The sequence below is a fragment of the Micromys minutus genome (assembly GCF_963924665.1).
Source record: "Micromys minutus genome assembly, chromosome: 15".
Taxonomy (NCBI): Eukaryota; Metazoa; Chordata; class Mammalia; order Rodentia; family Muridae; genus Micromys; species Micromys minutus.
In genome coordinates this window covers 56,637,384-56,660,556 of record NC_137984.1, presented here as the reverse complement: position 1 = coordinate 56,660,556, position 23,173 = coordinate 56,637,384, and the positions used below count along the sequence as shown (strand labels likewise).

Sequence of the window (23,173 nt, the reverse complement as noted above, 5' to 3'; positions counted from 1 at the left end):
ACTATCTTTTACATAGAGATGAAAGGAAAAAAAGATGAATGTATTTGCAAACTTTTGCAAAAATAAAAATTCAAAGATCAAAGCTAGCAAGAAAATGGCAGAGGGTAAAGGAATAAACAAGCTTCTCCATGTGTGTTAATAGTTTTAAGTATTAAAATGACATTGTATTGCATGTTGAAAATACAAAATTTAAGGAAACCCAAAATGAAAGAGTGTATATTAACAATAAGAGAATGAGCGAGATTGCTCAGTGGGCTAAGGAACTTGTCACCCAAGCTTGACGAGCTAAATTTGATCCCAGAACCCATGAAAGAGTAGAAGAGAACTGAGTACACAAAGTTCCTGATGTCCCATGTCCTTGTGAGAAATGAGATCTAAAGAACGCTGAAAATATGGAGGCAGTCCTGGCTTGAAGCCTGTCCCCAGGATCTATAAAGTTAGCATGTGGTCTCATCAGGAATGCTAACTGGAAGTAAGCTGGCTGGCTAGATAAGAAACCAGACTGTCAGCTATGTGTTTCTCCGAATGCCTCAGTGACATCAGGAATTACTCCCCATGAAAAGGGGGCACTGTTTCTCCTTCATATTTGGGGATGATAAGAGTGGTTCCAAGTACACAGCCAACCTCAAAACCTCACTCGCCACGGAAGAAATGCTGTGAGTAAACAGCTCTGCCCTCAGCAGTTTAGCCACAAAGCGTTTTAAACAGCTCCTAATCTACCCCGTCCTCTAAAAAAAGACCTTGTGGATTTCATAGGTCATCATCTGTGTTCATCGAAGCAAACACCCAACAACTTCTACCAGAATGAAAGCTGCTCATGTTGCAAACAGACTGACTTCTTTCTCTGCTCAATGGCATCTTGAACATTGTTTTGCTTTTCCTGTCCCCCATAGCACCGCTGACAACAGTCTGTCCACAGTCACCATCTCCGACACCCTACCCAATGCCAGCACCTCTCACTCAGCATTGCTTGTTGGCTCCAAGAGCCCGGGCCCACCGCATGAGCACGTCAGCAGCAATCACCTCCTCTTCTGGTGTCCCAGAGGTCAGGGTATTATCTGGCTTCACCCACATCAGTTTAAATGAAATGCGGTAGTAAAACCTACATGGTAACAGTGTAGTGCAAACATGGTAACAGTATAGTAACGATCAACTATACTGATGACAATGTCCCTCACAACAGTCGTACTACACTAACGGTCTATACTGACTGTGTGCCATGGGTGTTCTAAACACTTCAGCGGTATGGACTCATTTCATGAAATATCGATTCTTCTCGGTCTCAGAGTGTTGTCAGTCGTCCCTATTTTATAGTCGGGACAGTGAAGGACAGTGAAGAACTCACAAACCCACTGACAGCTCCTCACCATCCATGGTGAGGATACAGTATCCTCTCCAGCAGACGAGTCCTCCACAACTGACCCTTGCAGACCCTGATCAAGCTGAAGCTGAAGAACAGCAGATGCAGGAGACACATTTGCTGGCCTGTGTCTACCACCAGGTACTCACCAGCATCCACAATCCTCTGCCAGAAATGTCGTTACCTGGCTACCATTCAGCCTGCCCGTCACGCTGCCCTGGGAAAGCACTTTTTCCTAAGCTAAACTTCTAGGACTCATTCCCCGGGACTGTGTGCATTCCTTTCTCTATTCGCTCTGCCTTCCAAGGTTTGGACTGTGTGGAAACATACCCTCTACCAAAACCAGGAACACCTACAGACAGAGTGACACATATATCCTTCTCCTCTGTGCCCACTGACTGGCTGGCAGTGTCCAAGCATGGGCTTTGGAGCCTTCTTGTTAAATAACTGAGCTCAAGTTCTTTGTCCAATATTGGCCCACATGGTCCTTGTCTGTGAAATAAGACTCTATTCTTCTCAAAGTGTTCAACTAATAAATCAGAAGATGGAGAAAATATGCACAAACTCCAGAATCGTAGGACCGGATTGTCTTTTAATCCTTATTTTTTCTCTCATTCAGTCCATCCTGACTGCGCCTTCTCCTCCCAATTCTCCCATACCTTCTCTCTCCCCAGATCCACCCCATGTCTCCCCCTAGAAAAGAGCAGGAGGCCCAGGAATGTCAACTGAACATGCCACAGCAAGATACAGTAAGAGGAGGCACAAACCTAACATCAAGGCTGGGAGAGGCAACCTAGTACGAAGAAAAGGGTCCCATAAGTAGGCAAAAGAGTCAGACACCTAAGATACACTCACTCTCACTCTCTGAAGCCCCCTAAAACACAAATCAAACAACCATGACACACACGCAGAGGACCATGGAGCTGCTAAGGCACCCCACTGCTGTAGCAGCAGAGACAGACAGATGTCTGGGACATTCATGACAGCCAGCCCTGTTTAATTAGCCAGTTTCAGGTCAACGACGTGGCACCTGAAAACCTTTGACGTGGACCTCAACCACGGTCAGTGGCACAAAGGCACATGTACACACGTTCTATGTTGCTGTGGTAAATGTTTAGTCATTAGGGAGTGGAACGATTTGAAAGGATGTGAAGGGACCCTTCTCAGAGAAGGTATGGCCTTGTTAGAGTAGGTATGTTACTGCAGGTGACAGCAATATAGATATAGATTGTGTGTGTGTGTGTGAGAGAGAGAGAGAGAGAGAGAGAGAGAGAGAGTGTGTTGTGTGTGTGTGATATATGAGAGTGTGAGAGTATGTGAGTGTGTGTGTGAGTGTGTTTGTGTGTGAGTGTGTGGTATGTGTGTAAAGTGTGTGAGTGTGTGTGGTATGTGTGTGTGATGTATGTGTATGTGTGGTGTGTATATAAGTGTGTGACTGTGTGTGTGTGTGTGTGTGTGTGGTGTGTTTGTGTAGTGTGTGTATAAGTGTATGAGTGTGTGTTTGTGTGGTGTTTGTGTGGTGTGTGTATAAGTGTGTGAGTGTGTGTTGTGTGTGTGTGGTATATGAGTGTGTGAGAGTATGTGACTGTGTGCGTGAGTGTGTTTGTGTGTTAGTGTGTGGTATGTGTGTGAAGTGTGTGTGAGTGTGTGTGGTATGTGTGTGTGATGTATGTGTATGTGTGGTGTGTATATGAGTGTGTGACTGTGTGTGTGTGGTGTGTGTTTGTGTGGTATGTGTATAAGTGTGTGACTATGTGTTTGTATGGTATGCCTTTGTGTGTGTGTGTATAAGTGTGTGAGTGTGTGTATGTGTGTGTGGTATGTGTGAGTGTGTAAGTGTGTGTGTGGTATGTGTGTATGTGTTGTGTGTATGGTTATGTGTGTGTGGTATATGTGTGTGAATCTGTGTGTGTATGTGTGTGTGTGTGTGTGTGTGTGTACATCCTCAGATCAGAATGTAGCTCTCAGCTACTTCTCCAGCACCAACCCTGCCTGCCACCTGAAACTGTAAGGAAGCCCCCAAGTAATTGCTTTCTTTTATAAGTGTTGTCTTGGTGATGGTGTCTCTTTACAGCAACAGAGCAGTGAGTAAGATACTTATATATTAGATCTATATCTTTCTCTTCATTTTTATTGGATATTCTCTGTATTTACATTTCAAATGTTATCCCCTTTCTCCATCCCCTTGCTTCCATGAAGGTGCTGCCTCTCAAACACCCTTTCCCCCTCAGTGCCTTGGCATTCCCCTACACTGGGAAAATGTGCTTTCACTGGACCAAAGGCCTCTTCTCCCATTGATACCAGACACTGCCATCCTCTGCTGCATATGCAACTGGAGCCATGGGTCTTTCCGTGTGTGCTCGTTGGTTGGTGTTTCCATCTCTGGGAGCTCAGGAGGGTTTGGTTGGTTAATAATGTTGCTCTTCCCATGAGGTTGCAATTTTACATGATAGTCTGCGTGTTGCCTCATTGTTACTGATGGCTCACTTAGCATTAGGAAACAAACTTCCTCCAATAAAATTAAACAGCACTGTTTTATAGCTCTGTTCCAATACTGGAGGTGGAACAGAAAATAAAACATATATTTCTATTACAAAGGAATAAAAGCCATTTCTGTTGAAAGCACTCTACAAATCCTAAAACAAAAAAATTATCAAAATGACAAAAGTCACCTGAACCAATACCAGAAAATGATGACATTTGATAGTCAATCTTGCCCCAAATATGCTGAGTGATGTTTTCACTCTTAAAGCCAGAACACAGAACTTGATTCTACACGTTAATCTCCTCAAGTTCATTCAATCACATCCATCAGTCTCTGTGTGTGTAGTCCCTGTAGCTGCTAATGAAGATATCAGAAGCTTTAAAGAAGGAGAAAATGGGATGGATGGGTACCAAGGGGTTCTTTGGCAACCCAGCCATGTGTCCGGGACAAGGAAACCCACCAAAGTACTCAAGGGACTGAGCTGACAGGGTTCTGGAGCTTGAAACCCCTTGTGTTTAATGCATCGGTTGGGGAAGTAACACTACAGCATGCAAACATAGTTTGTTTTATGTTCTGCTGGCCTGAACGAGAACGGCCTCCATAGGCTCATGTTTGAATGCTTGTTCCATGGGTGGTAGCACTGTATGTGAGGATTAGGAGGTGTGACTTTGTGAGAGAAGATGTGTCATTTGGAAGTGAGCGTTGATGTTTAAAAGTCCATGCCATTCCCAAGTAGGATGTTCTCTCTCACTCACTCACTCATTCACTCACTGACTGGTTTATGCCTGTTCCCCAGTCCAAACCCCTGCTGCCATCCATGCCTTGTGGTTGTCTCAACACATAAGATCCAGCTACTGCTTTAGCTCCAGGCCTGCCTGCTGCCTGCTGCCTGCCTGCTGCCTGCCTGCCTGCTGCCTGCCTGCTGCCTGCTGCCTGCTGCCTGCTGCCTGCTGCCTGCCTGCTGCCTGCCTGTCTGCCTGCCTGCTGCCTGCCTGCCTGCTGCCTGCCTGCTGCCTGCCTGCTGCCTGCTGCCTGCCTGTCTGCCTGCCTGCTGCCTGCCTGCTGCCTGATGCCTGCTGCCTGCTGCCTGCTGCCTGCTGCCTGCTGCCTGCTGCCTGCCTGCTGCCTGCCTGCTGCCTGCTGCCTGCTGGCTGCCTGCTGCCTGCCTGCTGCCTGCTGCCTGCCTGCTGCCTGCCTGCTCCCTGCTGCCTGCCTGCTGCCTGCCTGCTGCCTGCTGCCTGCTGCCTGCTGCCTGCCTGCTGCCTGCCTGCCTGCTGCCTGCTGCCTGCCTGCTGCCTGCTGCCTGCTGCCTGCCTGCTGCCTGCCTGCTGCCTGCCTGCTGCCTGCCTGCTGCCTGCTGCCTGCTGCCTGCCTGTCTGCCTGCCTGCTGCCTGCCTGCTGCCTGCTGCCTGCTGCCTGCTGCCTGCTGCCTGCCTGCCTGCCTGCTGCCTGCTGCCTGCTGCCTGCCTGCTGCCTGCCTGCCTGCTGCCTGCTGCCTGCTGCCTGCCTGTCTGCCTGCCTGCTGCCTGCCTGCTGCCTGCTGCCTGCTGCCTGCTGCCTGCCTGCCTGCCTGCTGCCTGCCTGCTGCCTGCTGCCTGCCGGCTGCCTGCCTGCTGCCTGCTGCCTGCCTGCTGCCTGCCTGCCTGCTGCCTGCTGCCTGCCTGCTGCCTGCCTGCTGCCTGCCTGCTGCCTGCTGCCTGCCTGCTGCCTGCCTGCTGCCTGCTGCCTGCTGCCTGCCTGCTGCCTGCCTGCTGCCTGCCTGCCTGCTGCCTGCTGCCTGCCTGCTGCCTGCTGCCTGCTGCCTGCCTGCTGCCTGCCTGCTGCCTGCCTGCTGCCTGCCTGCTGCCTGCCGCCTGCCTGCTGCCTGCTGCCTGCCTGCTGCCTGCTGCCTGCTGCCTGCTGCCTGCCCGCTGCCTACCTGCTGCCTGCCTGCTGCCTGCTGCCTGCTGCCTGCCTGCTGCCTGCCTGCTGCCTGCCTGCCTGCCTGGCTGGCTGCTGCCATGCTCCCCAACGCTTTCTTTTATAAGTTGCCTTGGTCATGGTGTGTTATTGCAGCAACAGAACAGAAGTAAGGTGCCTGGTAGGCACATCAACAGTCCTACATTACCTTACAGACCATAATGGCATTTCACTGGACATACTACATTAATTTAGTATATACGTTATATTGACAATAGACACATAAAAGGTCTCATCTTGGTTTTTACCTTCTAGTTCAATAAGTCTTGGGTGTACCCAGCAGTTTAAAGAATCTAGGAGCCTCAAACATCCAGTGGTCCTACATCAAATATTAAAAAAACTCTGATCTGAATCTTCATTGATTCTGACATTGGAGGCTTGTGACATTTTTTACTAATTAATAATTTTAGATGCATGGGTATCTTGCCTGTATGTATGGTGCCCTTAAGACAGAAAAGGGTGCTGGGGCCCTCGAACTAAGTTACAGGCTATTGTGACCCTCCATATGGATGCTGGAAATAGAACCCAGGCTCTCTTTAAGAGCATCCAGTATAACTGCTGCGCTAGGCTTGGTGTCATGCCTATAGCCCCAGAATTCAGGAGGCAAAGGCGGAGAGGCCACCCCAGGCTATACAGTGCAACCTACTTTAGGAGAAGGGTAGTAGGATAAAAGGCAGTAGAAGTTATGTAGTTAAATTACTCAACAACTACGACATAGCGTAAGATAGTATTTTTTTAGTACAGAAATGTGACAGACACCACCTCATAATAGTATATGACATACCAAGATGGTCACATAATTGCTGTCTTAATTAGGTTCCCACACAACCAATATGGCAGGTAAAGAGTGTATTTCAATTTGCAGTTCCACAGTCTGACAGTTCAGTCGTGGGATGCAATCTATAACGGAAGGAAATCGTAGCAGGAACTCAAACAGAACAGGAATTCAGAGGAAGGCACCGATGCAGAGGCCATACAGGAGTGCTGCTTACTGGCTTGCTCGACCTTTCTTACAGCACCCGGGACCCTCAGAGCAGGAGCAGAACCATTGATCAAGAAAATGCCCGATCTGGCGGCATTCTCTCAGTGGAGGTTCTCGCTTCCCGTATGACTGAGTTTGAGTCAGGCTGACATAAAACTAACCAGAAAAACTGCTTATGATATTCCCAACACGGAGAACAATCGCCATCTGATCATGATAAATTAGAGAGAGGGAAATGGGGGACCACTCTCAAATAACACATGCCCCTTTCAGTACTATCAGTCAAGGAAAAGAAAAGCTTAAGAACTATCCTTGGTTTAAAACAACTAAAACCAGATGAGACCGATGAACAGGACATGAGTCCTGGAGTAAAACTCGAAACCCCAGCCACGTACTGGCAGAGTCGGAGCATAGCACACAACACACTTTGTCAGAAGCAAGGCCTAAGAGAGCAGTGGGTTCTCAACCTGTGAGTTGTGACCTCCTTGTGGGGGTCAAGTGACCTTTCACGAAGGTTACATATCGGATGTCCTGTATATTAGATACTTACATTACAATTCATAGCAGTAGCAATAATACAGTTATGAAGTTTTATGATGGGGCGTTGCTACAACATAAGCAAATGTATTAAAGGGTTGCTTCATTGGGAAGAGTGAGAAACACTAACCTAAGAGGCAATAAGCAAACTCAGAAAACTTACACAACTCTAAGGGTTTTCTTAACTTCAGAATTTAGCATTTTTCAGATTTCAAGTAGGTATGTATTATCGTGAGAAAGAGTACAGAAGGCACTCAACTTCCTCACAATTTAAACACCAACAGTTTCACATGTACAACAGGAATCATAGAGACCTGAAATGCTCTGTAGCATTTCAAAAGATAAATCATAGTGTGTACTACGTTGCTTGTGAAGGGACAGAAAAATACAACTCGTGAGTGAATCCAACAGACAACCTTTTATAAATATGCAAAAAAAAAGCCAGAACTTTTAGCTTTGAGGCAGGGAGCACACACCTCCCCAAACCATCTGATGCTAGGGAGAAGGGAAGGCACCGATGGTAAGAGAGACATACGGGATGAGAAATCTACCATGTTCTCCACTAGAAAAAAACCCTCCCCTTCCCTTGGCGCAGGGCCTTGCACTCCAGGGTACTACACTCACACCCAGGATGGAGAACTCGGCAACTCCTTTTTGTTGTAAAACTGTTCTGAGATGCAGCTATGAGGCTAACTTCTGCACAGCTTTTGTACTTAACTCAGGTTTTACCAACTGAGCTGCCCAGGCACCCTTTCAGATATGTACCTGTCTTAAAATTAAACTGGACATCGAAGAAAACATTGGAAGAAAAAATGACAACAGTAACAAATGAATACGTGTGCATGTGTGCACGCCTAAAGAATGCTCTCGCCAGCTAGTGATGCTGCCAGTTTCAAGGACTATGAGTATGTGTATGCACACATACACGTACATACACACACACACACACACACACACACACACAAAATGACATCAGACATGCAAATACAAATGCTTCCAGCCTTGTTATTCATTTCGGGGTTTTAAAAATGACTGAGCAACTTCTGGATGTGAGGTGCTGCCCTGAGAGACCAACACCGAGGAATTCAAGAAGAAATCTGGCCCAGAACCACTCAAAATGTCTATGCAGCCTTATTGTACAGTTCGGGTGCACTGACACAGATAACCAACTGCAAATCAAATGAAGAACAAGGCAACTGTGATTATACCCAGAGCGGTCACAGCTTTCACTGAGCAGTACCACAGTGTTGCCAGGAGCACATACCAGGGCATCTATACCAGGGAAGGCAAGCAGTGTCCACCTACTTACCATAAGGCTTAAAGTCAAAAGGAAGTACGTGGGCTGCTGGTGTTGGCCAGAGCAGGTGAGCAGGGTAACCAGTCACAAAAGGATTCTGAGCACAGGACTGTATGAGCTCTGTTCTAACAGGATTATTCCAGTCACAATGCAGAAAGCTGCATTGAAGCAGCAAGATTAACTGGCATCAACTGTCGTGAGCGGAAAAGTGGCAGCGAGCACAGAGGAGTACGAGTTAAGCAACCACTGTCTACTCGGACTTGAGGCCTGCTCAACTACAGCAAAAGCATGCCAGAAAGCCAGTCAGGGGTTGCTGCTGTCCACAGGACATGGTGGTGGTCTGAGCAGCATCTCCACAGCCGTGCTAGTGAAGAGTTCAGACAGGGTGCACTCGGGAGATATCAACAGGGCTTGCTTACTGTCAGCTGCACTGGGGACTTTCTCCATCCTCACCGTGCTGGGATGCTGAGTTCTAAGAGGGTGCAGGTGGCAATTATTTAAAGAACCGATAGTGAAATATAAAACATTGCCCATTGACTCACTTACCCAAATTGGGATCCGGAGCCTGGCGTTTCTTAATTTTAGCTTCAGAAATAGCAGAGTAATAGGCACAGGTCATCTTGATCAGCCACGTTGCTCGAACCATTGGCACAGAATACTTAGCTAAATACGCAAAGACGTCCTCTTTTTTACTGAGGATGGGGACCTAAGAAGAAACAACATGGCAATAATCATACACTACATGCTGCTATAAGAAAGTGTGCTTGATGGATTTTCAAAGAGTGCATGCAGCTTGAAAAGAGGGCAGAAAATGTAACGCAATTCTCATTAAGAAACAAAGATGCAAATTATGTTTAACACGTGGCAAACTGGTTCTTATCTGTGCTTTCCGTTAATAAAACAAAGTCTCGTTGCGTTCTCAGATAAGAAAAGTTGATTGCCTTATGAACAAACAAGGAAAAATAACTTAATGATACTCTTCTAAGTGATGTGTCCCAACACTGGAAGGGAAGGATCAGAAAGAATTTGTCACCATTCTTCATTGTATCTGCGGACACTTTTTTGTATGAAGCTTTCTAACTGCAACATTTCGCAAACGCAACCATTTCTAGACACTTTCTGAAAGGGCCTTTGGCAGAGCCTCCAGTGATGGATCAGTGGGTCTGCTTAATACACACTAAGCTGCAATAGCAGGGCAGTTAATTCGCTGGCTGAGGAGACACTCAGGGCTGTTAGTTATTTCTTCAAAGCCACAAAGGTACATTCAGCAAATGAGTACCCATGGTACCAGTGGATGGCTGGAAGAGTTAACTCATCCTTCCAGAACCTCGCAAATCTCCTGCCCACAGCCCGCCCATCTGTGCCTCCTATTCAGTTTGTGATCATGGTAAAAGGACCGTCAGGCAGCAGGTCAGAACTGCTAAGGCTGTAAGGTGCACACATGCCATCGACCACAGGAGGATGACCACTGCTCAGCTACTTCCCTAGGCTTTGGCAGTCACATTCACCATTTCCAGCCATGTATTAGTTTGGATTTTATGCACCTCACAAAGTGGTTATTCTGGTTTTATTTTTTAACTATGTGAATTGATTACTGGTACATTCAAAGTTATATCAATAATACTTTGTTGCCTGATTAGGGATTTGTCTACACCAGCCTAGGTGTTTTCATACCACAAATTAAGTCCTTTTCAAAAGAAGACACTGGAACCCTGCCATGGATATCAACAAGCCCCATTTCTCTACCCCAAAAAAACATACTTGAATTTGGGTTGAAAAGTCAAGGTGTAAGCCTACCAATTTATACAGCACAGAACTGTTGTACTAGCTTGTCAAGTCAGTGGATTTTTAAATTTAACTATTTACATGTATAGTAGAGGGTATGATCCCGGGAATTTAAAGTGTAAGGCCTTAAAAGCAAGTTACTTCAGTTGGTCTTCCCAAAGAAACATGCTGTTCCACTGCTGAAGGAATGCCTCCTGGCCTCGGTCAATGGAGCACAGTGTGCTGACCCCACTCAGAAACCTGAAGACTGACTGGGTGCACTTGCAGCCTGGGTGCTGAATTCAGAACTCTACCCTCATGACACAGAAAACTACCCTACATAAAACAACAAACTGGAGGGAAAAAAACCACATCAGCCAAATCTGTAACACCTCATCTCTGCACGACACAGCGACAGAGTTTAACGAGAAATGTCCTGCCCACAGCACATAAGGCACATCTTTCATGGGACACGGTGTCTGTAGTCTCACCATCATTCAAGACAGAGACAAGAAAAACACAGGGTCAAACATTCAGCTCAAGACCTGATGCTTTTGACTAGAATATAAAATATGGAACCGTGGTTTAAACTGTGCTGTTCCATGGCATGTTGCCTCTCATTCGTACACACGAAAAGGATGCAAGATTAAAGCCTAAAATGTAGATAAATTCAAGGTCAAAGTTAGTGACACCGAAGAGTGCTGTGAACAGTATCTTTCATAGATGAGCATTTGACTTATTTAAACAGCAACTGTTAGGAGGAAAAATGAAAACAGTCAAAAATTTGAAATGTTGAAGTAAAATAGCACACCAAACCAAGCCACAGACCTTACATACATAACACAGGACAAAACAGCAAGCTCCTGTGTTCAGTCAGGCCAGGGCTTCGATATCCAAGCAAAAGGATGTGAAGACCATCACTTGATTAAGAGAGAACATATGGGGAGGAAATGATGTTTCCTATGATTATTTTTAACAGCAATGGATTTTTTTCTGTAAGACATCAGATATCAACTTGACATTGAATTTTGTCAATCACTGGACAACAGCTTAGTTTCTACATCAATCTAGAACTACAAAGGCAATTAAGATGCTAAGTGTGTGCTTCTCCTATAGACACAAGGATATTATTATCTCTTCTCCCATGAATGCTCACCACTATTAGCATCTTCCATTGTCTAAACAGGACCAGAACCAAAGGAAATCCTTAGACCACAGTAACCAAGGGCACCTGCATCAACAGGTAAGAACTAGCCAATTGTTAGAGTTGGAAGAATAACCCTGGTTGGCAGAATTTTCCTTTTCAAACTCAAGAAATGACAGTGACTAAATTCCAAGGCCTTACAGACACCTCTGAAGTACTGTATGGCTTTATACTAATGGAAAACCATGCCAGAAACATAACCTGTACCATATAGACTATTCTGAAAGCTAGGTAAGAGCTGGAAGATAACTCTGGGTCACAGCAAGTAAATCACTATTTCCTTCCTAAGCGTTCTTACACATAGGTACCAGAAATTCACTAAGTAACTATAAAGACCAGATAGAGAATTTGGTCCTTTCCCCAAAACTACAAGAACCTTGCCATCTCAAAAGGATGAAACTCTGAGAGGGGAAGAAGGAATCCTGGAATGCTTAAGACATGAACACATCAAAGTAGATCAATGTTTTATAAAGAAATGTCTATGTTTGCAAAGAATTAATGCCAAGGCTTACCTGAGGGACACCTGACTTGGCCAGAGGCAGCTCCTAATAAAGAAAGAAGAACAATAGCTAATACAGCACAGCATGAGTTATCTCCCTCCTAAAAGATAAGAGACCCCTACACCCTTAAAGCAAGGAAACGAATTCCTTATCAATATTCACTTTAAGACAGCATCCAAGAAGCATTCTTAAAGCTTGTAAAAAGGAAAACTTTAGCAAACATCTAGCTGACAGCACAGAGAATATGAATTGGTGTTCGAAAACCATCCAACTCTGAAGGATGCTCTACGGCTTACATGGCCTTCAGACACAATCAATCCATGGGCCACAGTGAGACCACAAACAGTTATTAATACTGGGGAAGACATGTTCCAGCTCTGTGGTTTGTGCAAGTTGAAACAGTGGCACTAACTCTGGGAAGAGTTGGTCACACTTAAACAAGTGTTCTTCAAAGACTACAAGTGCCTTTCTTCTCTATCTATCTATCATCTATCTATCATCTATCTATCTATCATCTATCTATTATCTATCAATTATCTATATATTTATCATCTATCTATCACCTATCTATCATCTATCAATTATCTACATATCATCTATCTATCATCTATCAATTATCTATCTATCATCTATATATCATCTATCTATCATCTATCAATTATCTATATATCTATCATCTATCTATCATCTATCATCTATCAATTATCTATATATCTATCATCTATCTATCATCTATCTATCTATCATCTATCTATCATCTATCTATCATCTATATATCTATCATCTATCTATCATCTATCTATCTATCATCTATCTATCTATTATCTATCTATCATCTATCTATCATCTATCAATTATCTATATATCATCTATCTATCATCTATCAATTATCTATCTATCATCTATATATCATCTATCTATCATCTACCAATTATCTATATATCTATCATCTATCTATCATCTATCTATCATCTATCAATTATCTATATATCTATCATCTATCTATCATCTATCTATCATCTATCTATCTATCATCTATCTATCATCTATCTATCATCTATCAATTATCTATATATCTATCATCTATCTATCACCTATCTATCATCTATCAATTATCTATATATCTATCATCTATCTATCATCTATCTATCATCTATCTATCTATCATCTATCTATGCTATCCATGTGAGGCATGAAGTATCAAGACATAGCAAATTAAAGCCAAAGGAGGATGCAGGCACTAATTTGAAAGAGTTGCTTTCAAAATCAAACACAAGTATATGAAGGCATTGTCTTCTGAGCTGGATCCACACCAGGTGGAAATGAACACTGCATACTTAGAACTGAAGACGGAGCCCCTAGAACTAAGGGACTTCGGGGGAGATGAGAAGAGATATCTGAAATTATTACAAAGGTCTACAAGAAGTCAGAGATAAAGACTGGGGATATTTTCTAACCTTATTATAGACGTTCAAATGACACCTTATGTTGTTTAGACCACAAGATTATTGAGCCTTTATATTGGCTATTCCCACTGAAGAAAATTACTAAAAGTAAAGATTTTAAAAGAACCTCCTAGCACCCCACACACACCCTTGCCAAAACCCTGAAAGTTATAAATAAATGTCTGTTTTGTTTAAAATACCTTGTCATAGCACAAGTACACACAAAACAAAAATCTTTACCTTAATTGGCAGTAAGACAGTTTAACCTAAAGCTATTATTTTTGAGTGTGTGTGTGTGTGTGTGTGTGTGTGTGTGTGTGTTCTGACAGACAAGGTAATAATCTCAAAGCAAAGGGCCTTTTCTTTGTATCTTGACCATCTTGATCTAAGAAAACCGAAAGTGTAATGGGGGGGGAGGGGGAATGAAGCCTTATTACCTACACTTAAAATCTAAGATCTCAGTCAGCAAAAACTGACTTTATGCAGATCCCTGAGGTTTTTAGATGCCCAGAGGACTCTCTGTGATCAAAATATAGATGGCAAAACATAAGAACAGAACTACCTGGCAATGTGAACCTAGAACTGAACCTTTGGTTTAAAAAGGAATAGGGAAAAATAAATGTACATGTGATCACTATCTCAATCAGCTTCATTTATAAAATTGTAATTATAACAACAAAGGAAAATACTTGATACCTTTTTAGCCAAGAAAGCCAGTGGTTTATTCCCTGCTAGGTCAGAGAACCAGCTATGAATGGCGCTCTGTGACCGAGCGGTGACCAGCCAGTAGTTGTCTTTAGCATTAACTTGGGGCTTCTTCTTTCCGGTGTCCTGGAAAGTGTTAAGCTTCAGTTTCTCAGCCAAGATGCTGCTGAAATACGCACCAATCTGCAGGAAGAAATGGAAGCAACAGTGTTGAAAGACAGTGTGCAGTTGCCTTATTATTACATAGTCTGTCTTAAATTGTTTCCACCAAAATCTTGGTGCAGCCCATCAGGGAAAATGAAAATGTTTGTCTTTGAAACTTAAAAACTGTGATTTCCACATAGTAAGCCTTAAAGCCCAAAGTGTAATGTCTGTCCAGTAATACAATGAAGAACTCCCCTGCCATCCAGGCCCACTGTCCCCAGGCAGTGGGGGAAAAGAGAAGCACCACCAGAAATCTCTGGTAACAGGAGAAATTCCATCAGGATGAGTTTCAGAATGGGGTATGCTTGAGTCTTAGCTGCACAGACCACAGGAGAGAACGCAGTCCCTCACAGGCTATACTGAAGAGGACAAAGCCTGGGGACCACAGGACCACTCTTATTCCTGTTTTCTCGTAATAGCACATGTTTTTAGAAATAAAATTCTGTGTTTACACTTGGTGTTACTTTCTGCAAGAATCTAGAGAAATATATCTAAAAGAAAAATTACCAAAGGAATAAATTAGGCACTCAGCATTTTGACTCAACTACTAACTTTATAAGTATAAGGGGAAAGAGGAAAGAAAGCTAAGAGAGGGGGTGTCAGGAAGTCTGAATGGGGCAGCACAGAGAAGCAAACATCTGCTAACTATTTTATCATGTCATGTAATCCCAAGTATAGGGTGGGCAAGGAGATGAATGGAGGGAGGATTAAAGAGCAGGAAGGGGGACAGGCTAGGAGGGAGAGAAGAGAGCAAGACGACAGGAATGAAGAAAGCATCACACTTGTTCCCTGAGAACCTTTCAGCTATATGATGCAAACCATTTCTAAGAAGCATCACCAATAGTTAGCAAACAGTAGCCACCTACATAAATTAAAATGCTATCCTGGAAAAACCAGAAAGTAAAAATCCCACCTCAGTTAAAATTCGAGGCAAGAGATGTCCTGTGCATTGTCTGACCTCGTTTGACTAGAGCGATTAGTCAAGTTTATACTCGGGACAAAATGCTGGTAACCATTTTTTTTTTTTTAATGTGAACTAAAATTCCATGAAATAAATGTGGTAATAAAGCAGTGGTGGTTTGAATGCAAAAACTCCCAAAAGCTCGTTGATTTAATACTTAGTCATTGGGAAGGGGTACTGTTTGAAAAGGATTAGAAGAATTAGGAGGCATGACCTTGTGAGAAGTGTGTCACTGGAGGTGAGCTTCAAGGTTGTAAAAGCCCATGACAAGTCCTAAGTATGTCTGTCTCTCTTCCCCTCCCCCCTTCTCTCTCTTTGCCTGTGGGTCCTCTCTCAGCCACTGCTCCAGAGCCTGCCTGCATGCCCTCAGCTCACTACAATTATTATTAGTGAACTAAACTTTGAAAGTGTAAACAGGCCCTCAATCAAAGACTTTCTTTTATCAGAGCTGGCTTGGTCATGATGTCTCTTCACAGCAATACAATTGTGACTAACAAAAGCTAAAGTAATAAACAACAAACAAGCAAAAACTAGATATCAGATTTTTCTTTTTAAACAACTTTCACTAAAGTTTTTCTCTTTAAATCAAATGTTTCTAGAACCTTCTATGGATAAATTAGGTAGAAGCCATAACTATACAGATAAGTTAAGTAGAAATTATATTATTCTATGGATAGATTAAGTTACCACATCCGGGTGTTCAGGACCAAGCCAGGCAGAACAGAGCCGTGCGTCACTGACGAGTTTGTAAACAAGCAATCACTAGCAGCAAAATGTTTGATTTTAAATCTTTCAACTCATATTTGGTCTTTCTACCAAGGATCCTAAACCGCTAACAATGTACTACTGTATATTAGAGGAAGCTCTAAGTTGCAATTATAAGTACATTAATCATAATAAACAGGGGTTTAAAAATGAGAACTATCCTAAGGAATCAATGTACCCTGTTAATAATGGAACAAACTGGATACATATGTTTTAGAGTTCTCCTTAGTGACCCTCCTAAACAAATCTTGTAAAGCAAAGTGAAATTCCTAAGTAAGCAAGACAGAAGAAATGAACATTAAGAATTAAAAAATGATTTCTCAGATAGTCTGGCCCCTCTGCCCCAAGTGCTAGGATTACAGATATGTCACGGACCTACAACTGAGCTTAGTTTTCTTCTAAAAGCAATGTTCAAAAATCAGAAGATACACTTTTTAAAGCCTTGCTTTCAAAATCTAATTTCTACCTCCAAATAATCAACGTTAGGCAGCTATGTACCTTCTACTGCTGCTCAGAATGTGCACACGCAAATGCTGTTACTTCTCCTTCTGGCGCATCTGGCTTCGTGTGCACAGTCAGGCATGAGCACGTCATACCACATGCTGAGATCGGTCATTTGCGTAGCTGCACGGCCCTGCACGGCACAGATCTGCACAGTTCTGCTGCCTTCATTGAATCTGCAGCATTCAGAGGCACCTTGAGCATTGGTTCTAAACATTAGTGTTATGAATTCTGATAAATTAAAAACCTTTCACATTCTTTCCATGCAGATATGGACAAATTTCTATAATTTGGATAGCATAATTCTGCAATTTTAATTATATTGCCATATTGTCCTTCAAATGGTCTAATACCAATTTATATTATTTCAAACAAAACATAAGAAGGTTAATTCAGCACTTGTTTTCATCCACCCAGAGCTATTCAGATAATAGCTCCTTTGATAAGAATGGAACTGGTCAGGTATTAAACACTAAAATTCATACATGTCATGTTAATGAAATCAAGTTCACATATGAAATACTAGGGCCATGAATACAGCTCACAAAAAAAGTGGTCCCAAGTTGTAATCAGTTATTTTTGCTAGCTTAGTTACCTAAATTAACATAAAATCTGACACTAAGAACCAAAAACTGAGCATTCATAACAGGTTAAAAAATAAAATAAAAACCTACTCTCTGACATAATCTAGACTCTGAATGCCCAAAACACACAATCTGAAACCCTAACCCATACCGTTCCTGTATTAGGTAAGAGGATTGTTTTCTCAAGAGACAGAGTGTATAAGTATATATAGAGCAGGGGTAAGGTGTCCAGGCACATCCATGCCGGAGCATGTGGAAGCCAAAGGGCAAATTCCCGGAGACAAGTGTCTCCTTTCTAGTTGGGGAAAGGTCTCACATTTTGTAAAGACAGGGCTTTCAAGAACAAGCAAACAATACATACAGGAAGCAGATGGTAGTTTCCTTCTCCTAGGTGTTTGCAGACTGAAACTGCCCTTCTAGAGAGACCCAGACTAGCTGCCCCTCCTCTTTATGCCAAACATAATCAAGCATGGAATCTCCAGGTTGTGGGAGGTGCCCTCCATCAACCCCCGCACATCCCACTAACCCAGCTTTTCTTATGTTTCCCTGTCACTCCTTCCGTGTGTATTGTTTCTTCATTCCAAATTTGACTGTGCAGGTGTGTAGGACCAAACCATGCAGGACATGCCAGTAATCACTTGACAAAGATGAGCACGTTCTAGGGACAGGCCATAGGGCGATGGTTATATAATAATGTGAGTGTATATACAACTATATATTAATCACAAATACAGAATTATAGTTGTAACACAAAGTATATAAAGATTGCAAACAGACACATTTAAAACTATCACTGTATCTGAACAATAGCATTACATACAGATTAATAGTATTTCCACCGGTGGTTTAGCAAACAGTCAATTACTTGTGTGTTTTTGGAGAGAGGAAAAGTATAGATATTGGCTTGCTTTATTTTATTTCTTACTTTTATTTATGATGGTTTTAATCACATTTTAAAATCAATCATTAAAATAAGTAAAAATTCTTGTGTGTGTGGGTGTGTGTAAAACTGATACATGAAAAATGTTTAATCCAATAAACCTCTAAACATAATTGTCTGACTATAAATCTTTTTACATTTTAATTAAAATATAATTAATCACTTCTTCCTCCCCTTTCCTTCCTCCAGCCCCTCCCAAGCCCCTTACTACCAACTCTGACTATACATTTTTAATGAAAGCTGGTTAAGAACAAAGGAATTGCAGAAAAACTGTAAATCTTATACAGAAATTTGGTTGTGATGATGGCCCCAAAAGAGTTTACTGAGAAACAGTTCGAGTGTGCACAGCAAACTCTGCTGACACTGCAGAGGGCAAGTCTCACTTCAGAAGAAGGAAGACACAAAGACCAAACAGGAAAAGATAAGGAAAAACTATGTCATGTGCAGTTAGAAATGCTAATGACCGCCAGGTAGACAAAAAGGCATTGGGCCTCTCTGTCCACTGAAAAGACCAAGGGCTAATGGTACTCCAGAATGGCTGAGTATGCCCGGCATCCAGTGACAGACACAGCGAGAACTCGATGAGACCGGAAGACGGTGGACAACAGGAAGAATGGCAGAGATGCATTGTGGAGAGCCGGTGTGGCGGCAGTCCAAAGATGGCGCTTGGGACTCCGGCCTAGTCTTGTGACTAGCACCTGACTTCCTCCTGCCCCCCCCCCCCAGATTAGCCACTCCCACTGTGCGAGCTGCGCAGGCGCACCCATGAGGAAAGATCAGGCCAGATGACGTGGACCTATGAACTGCAGCCATGAAACGTGGACTGAGGAGGTGGAGTTGAGAGAGGAAAAAGGGACTGTGCTTGGGGATGGAGGGGGGAGAAAGAGAAACAGAAAGAGAGACAGAAAGGGACAGAAAGATTTTCACTTGCATGATGTAAGGTTCCTGAATAAACTGCTTTGAGAAGAACGCTGTGTCGTTGCTCCTTTTCTGCTGGTTGGAGACGGTAGGGACAATGCATCGCCAGGGTTTAAAAGGTCCTTACCAACCAAATACTGGCTGCCCACACAGCCAAAAGAAAAATGAAGGTAATAAATCACAGCACATAAAAAAAAAAAACAAAAAACAAAACCAGGAGCCTGAGTGATACTGAAGTAATCCAGAGTGACCCAGAAAAAAAAACAAAGTATAAAGGGTGCTCGCCACACTAACGCATGTATGAGGAACAACATAAGCAGAAAAACATGAGTTCCCAGCGTGATAAACCATTCCGCAAGAACTATCAGGTGTCAGTGCATAGAAGACAGGGACAAGAAGGTGGCTGTAGATTCAAGGTCCAGGCCAGGCAGGGAGACCTGGCGAGACTCTGTCAAAAGAAATGAAGAAGGGAATAAAGTAGGACGAAGGGAAACATCAACTCCTTGGGTGAAATTTAGTGAAGAATAAGATTTGTACGATTTCAATCATTGTGCGGAGATTTGGTATAGCTTGGTGGTGGCAGGACATACTCACAGGATCCGAGTTTAATTAAAAACATAGTAGTAATTAGAGATTACAAGAGAGGAGACTGCTATCCTCATAATGTGGGAGACAGTGGGCCACAGGATGACCAAATGACAACTCAGTGCAGTCAGCAATCGGGCATCTTGACATTGCACTCCTCCTGACATGGGGATGGGGGTGTTCTCAGCAACATGGGAAAGCAAATCCAGCCTGCCGCAGACCGGCCCGGACCCCTCTATGACAGCAGCCGGCACTGCAGCGCTCTCAGATGAAATGCCTGCCACCGAACACCTTGTATGCGTCACGGTTTGCAAAGGTGAGGAACGCTTGAACTGGAAGTGCAGCTTTGTCAAGGGCGTCGCAGACACACCTGCTCAGGAGCTACAGAAAACAAGCGGCAGTACCTTGGATGGGTTGATTACGATGTTTCTGGCTGAGCCATGTTCATCTCCAGTGAAGGCTGGCTGGTTGTTGAATCCCTGCTTTACATTCACGGCTGTGAGTTCATCCTGTTCAAGAGAACATATTGATTAAGCAGAGAAGAGAAACACTTCAAGTTAATCCAGACACTGCAGCCCGAGTAACACCCAAGTTCACTGTTGTCTCTAAGAGAAAGCAGTGGACAGGACAATAACCAGGAAACCAGAAAGCTGTTACAGCAGGCTACGTTACCTGCTGAGCATCTCACAACCTGAGACCATGAAAGGCTTCAAGTGGGTCTGTTCGAAGCTCACGGTTTGACCCTTATTCCCTGCTATGCTACTTTGTAAATATTCATTTATTTGTATGTGCATGACTATTTTACCTGCATGAATATCTGTGCACCACAAGCATGAGGTGTCTGTCGGCCAGAAGGCACCATAATAGGAGTTACAGATGGTTGTGAGCTGCTACGTGAGTACTGGGAATCCAATCTAGGTCCTGTGGGAGAGCAGCCAGTGCTGTCTCCTGCTAAGCAATCTCCCTATCCCACAGGACTATTTCTATTCAACAAAGCTGCCCCACACAACTTATCCAAAACTTACTTAACCTGTCGTAAGCTGAAGACAGAAATGAAGGTTTCTAGTAATGAACTGTGCGGAAGCACGCATACCCCACCACAACGTACAACTGGGGGAGGCTCTGGTTTTACATACTGTGGTCCAGTCAATCCTGAACAGCTCAGGTGTGATGAGTCAAACCCATTTCACAGGTTAAAAAGTGGCATTTATTATGCATTATCTGGACAAAGCCAGCACTGAGCCACGACCCTTAGGCTGACCCTACACTACAAAGCAACACTTCTGTGACACCAAGAACAAATGTCACATGAAAATGTGGTCTAAAAACACAATGCTGCTCCTACGATCCTTCAAATGACGTCCTGAATAGAAGTGAAAACACGTTTCCAAAGTTACAGAACACCAAAAAAAAAAAAAAAAAAAAAAAAAAAAAAAAAAAAAAAAAGCTGAAATAATAATTATTACTATTATTGTTGTTTCTATTATTTTTATTATGGTTGCTATGTTATTTTGTTTGTGTTTAGTTTTGTTTTTCAAGACAGGGTTTTTCTACGTAGCCCTGCTTGTCCTGGAATTCACACTGTAGACCCAGGCTGGCCCCAAAGTGATCTGCCTGCCTCTGCCTCCTGAGGCACTGCTGAGACTAGGGCCTGATCACCATGCCTGGCCAATAGCCTGCAATTTTAGAAATTGAAAAACAAAAAATACCTTCCTTGCCCTGCCCAGAGTATCACTGACTTATAGTGACAGAATCAGAGCTTGAATACAGAAAGGGAGGAAAGGAGGCAAGAGTTGGTCTCAGTGCACCAGGCTGACGGACACTAGAGCACGGGGGAAAGGCACCTGCTGCAAATGAGAAACGGAAGAAACTGCTCCAAGAGCTGCTGTGATCAGTCAAAACTGGTCACCTTGGCTAAGGACCTCCATCTGCTTGAATATGCCATACAGATGCAGTGTGTGCTTTTATGAGCATCTTGGCAGGCCACTGCTTTGGCCACTCAAATCCCAATAAAGGGACACAGTTCTGTGAGGCTCATCTCCTCTCAACTGCGGCGGCCCCTTACTGAGTGACCCACACAACAGACAGACTGCTCTGCGCGGTCCAAAGTCACCTCAAACTCATCATCTATTTTCAAATGAACTATTTAAAAATTTAAGACAAAAGTATAATGCACATTTTTAAGTTGGGTAGATTTTTGATCAACTTTAAAGAAGCAATTAATAAAAGTTTCTGTAGTCTTTGTGTCTAAAACATAGGGGTACAACTGGTGTCACATCACAAGGAGAGTACCATAGGTAGACTCGGTGCGCACTTCCCTGTGGTCTGTCACTCAAGTGTTGAGAAAAACATGGAGCAGTGCATATACCTTACTCACACAGGCTGTGACTTAAAGCTCAAGAAGAAATACTAAGCTTTTCAGATTACTTAGTGTACTGCCTGGTTGTGTGTCAACTTGACACAAGCTGGAGTTATCACAGAGAGAGGAGCCTCCCTTGAGGAAATGCCTCCATGAGATCCAGCTGTAAGGCATTTTCTCAACTAGTGTTCAAGGGGGAGGGCCCAGCCCATTGTGGGTGGTGCCATCCCTGGGCTGGTAGACCTGGGTTCTATAAGAAAGCAGGCTGAGCAAGCCAGGGGAAGCAAGCCAGTAAGTGACATCCCTCCATGGCCTCGGCATCAGCTCCTGCCTCCTAACCTGCTTGAGTTCCAGTCCTGACTTCCTCTGGTGATGAACAGCAATGTGGAAGTGTAAGCTGAATAAACCCTTTCCTCCCCAACTTGCTTCTTGGTCATGATGTTTGTGCAGGAATAGAAACCCTGACTAAGGCAGTTGGTTATACAGTCTTCTTTCTACTTTCCGCTGACACCACTCACTCTTAGACCCCACCCCCTTTGAGTATGGGCACCTCAGGTGGGGTTACTACTGAAACAGGTAAAACCCAAGAGCATCACAAGCAAAATGTGCATAGGTGGCCTGTTTTCTGAAAGAAAACAACACTGATGAAAAATCCAAACAATGAGCTAAGAACAAGATTCACACTAGAGTGTTTACAAGTGCTAACAACATTTCTCAAAGGCCAATGCTATACAGGTACCCCCTGTAAAGAAAAATTCACCCCGACCTTGTCTGCAGATCCGACTTTGAGAACCCAGGTTAGGATAGTGGAAGCACTAGGCAGCTTTAAGTGATTTAGACAAAAGGAGGTATGTGTTACATGCATTCAGACAAGAAGTTTCTATGACTGCCAAGATTAATTAGGTATAATTAGAAAAGAGTCCAAATTTTGGAACAAAATGCTTCTACACTGCCAAGCCAGAGCTATCTGTAAGGGACACAAATAGTTACCTCCCTGTGAGCCTTGAGCCTCTTCAAAGCCTTTCCTAATAGGTGAGTAACAACCGTCAGCTGTTAAAATGATTTTCCTCGCAAACACAGAAAGGTCACAGCCGTTAGCCAAGCCATTTTGCTCATCA

At 43.5% G+C, this 23,173-nt stretch overlaps 1 protein-coding gene across 3 annotated transcripts in view; it reads right to left on the bottom strand.

Moving 5' to 3' along the window:
• The window catches only part of MED12L (mediator complex subunit 12L), a 303,185-nt gene that overhangs the window by 262,751 nt on the left and 17,261 nt on the right, over positions 1–23,173 (bottom strand). For all 3 annotated transcript variants that reach the window (XM_080929626.1, XM_080929627.1, XM_080929628.1), the window contains exons 2-4: positions 20,101–20,205; positions 14,230–14,421; positions 9,167–9,326 (exon numbers count right to left, since the gene is read on the bottom strand). In XM_080929626.1, coding sequence (XP_080785752.1) covers positions 9,167–9,326; positions 14,230–14,421; positions 20,101–20,205 — 457 coding nt within the window. The remainder of the gene's footprint in view (positions 1–9,166; positions 9,327–14,229; positions 14,422–20,100; positions 20,206–23,173) is intronic.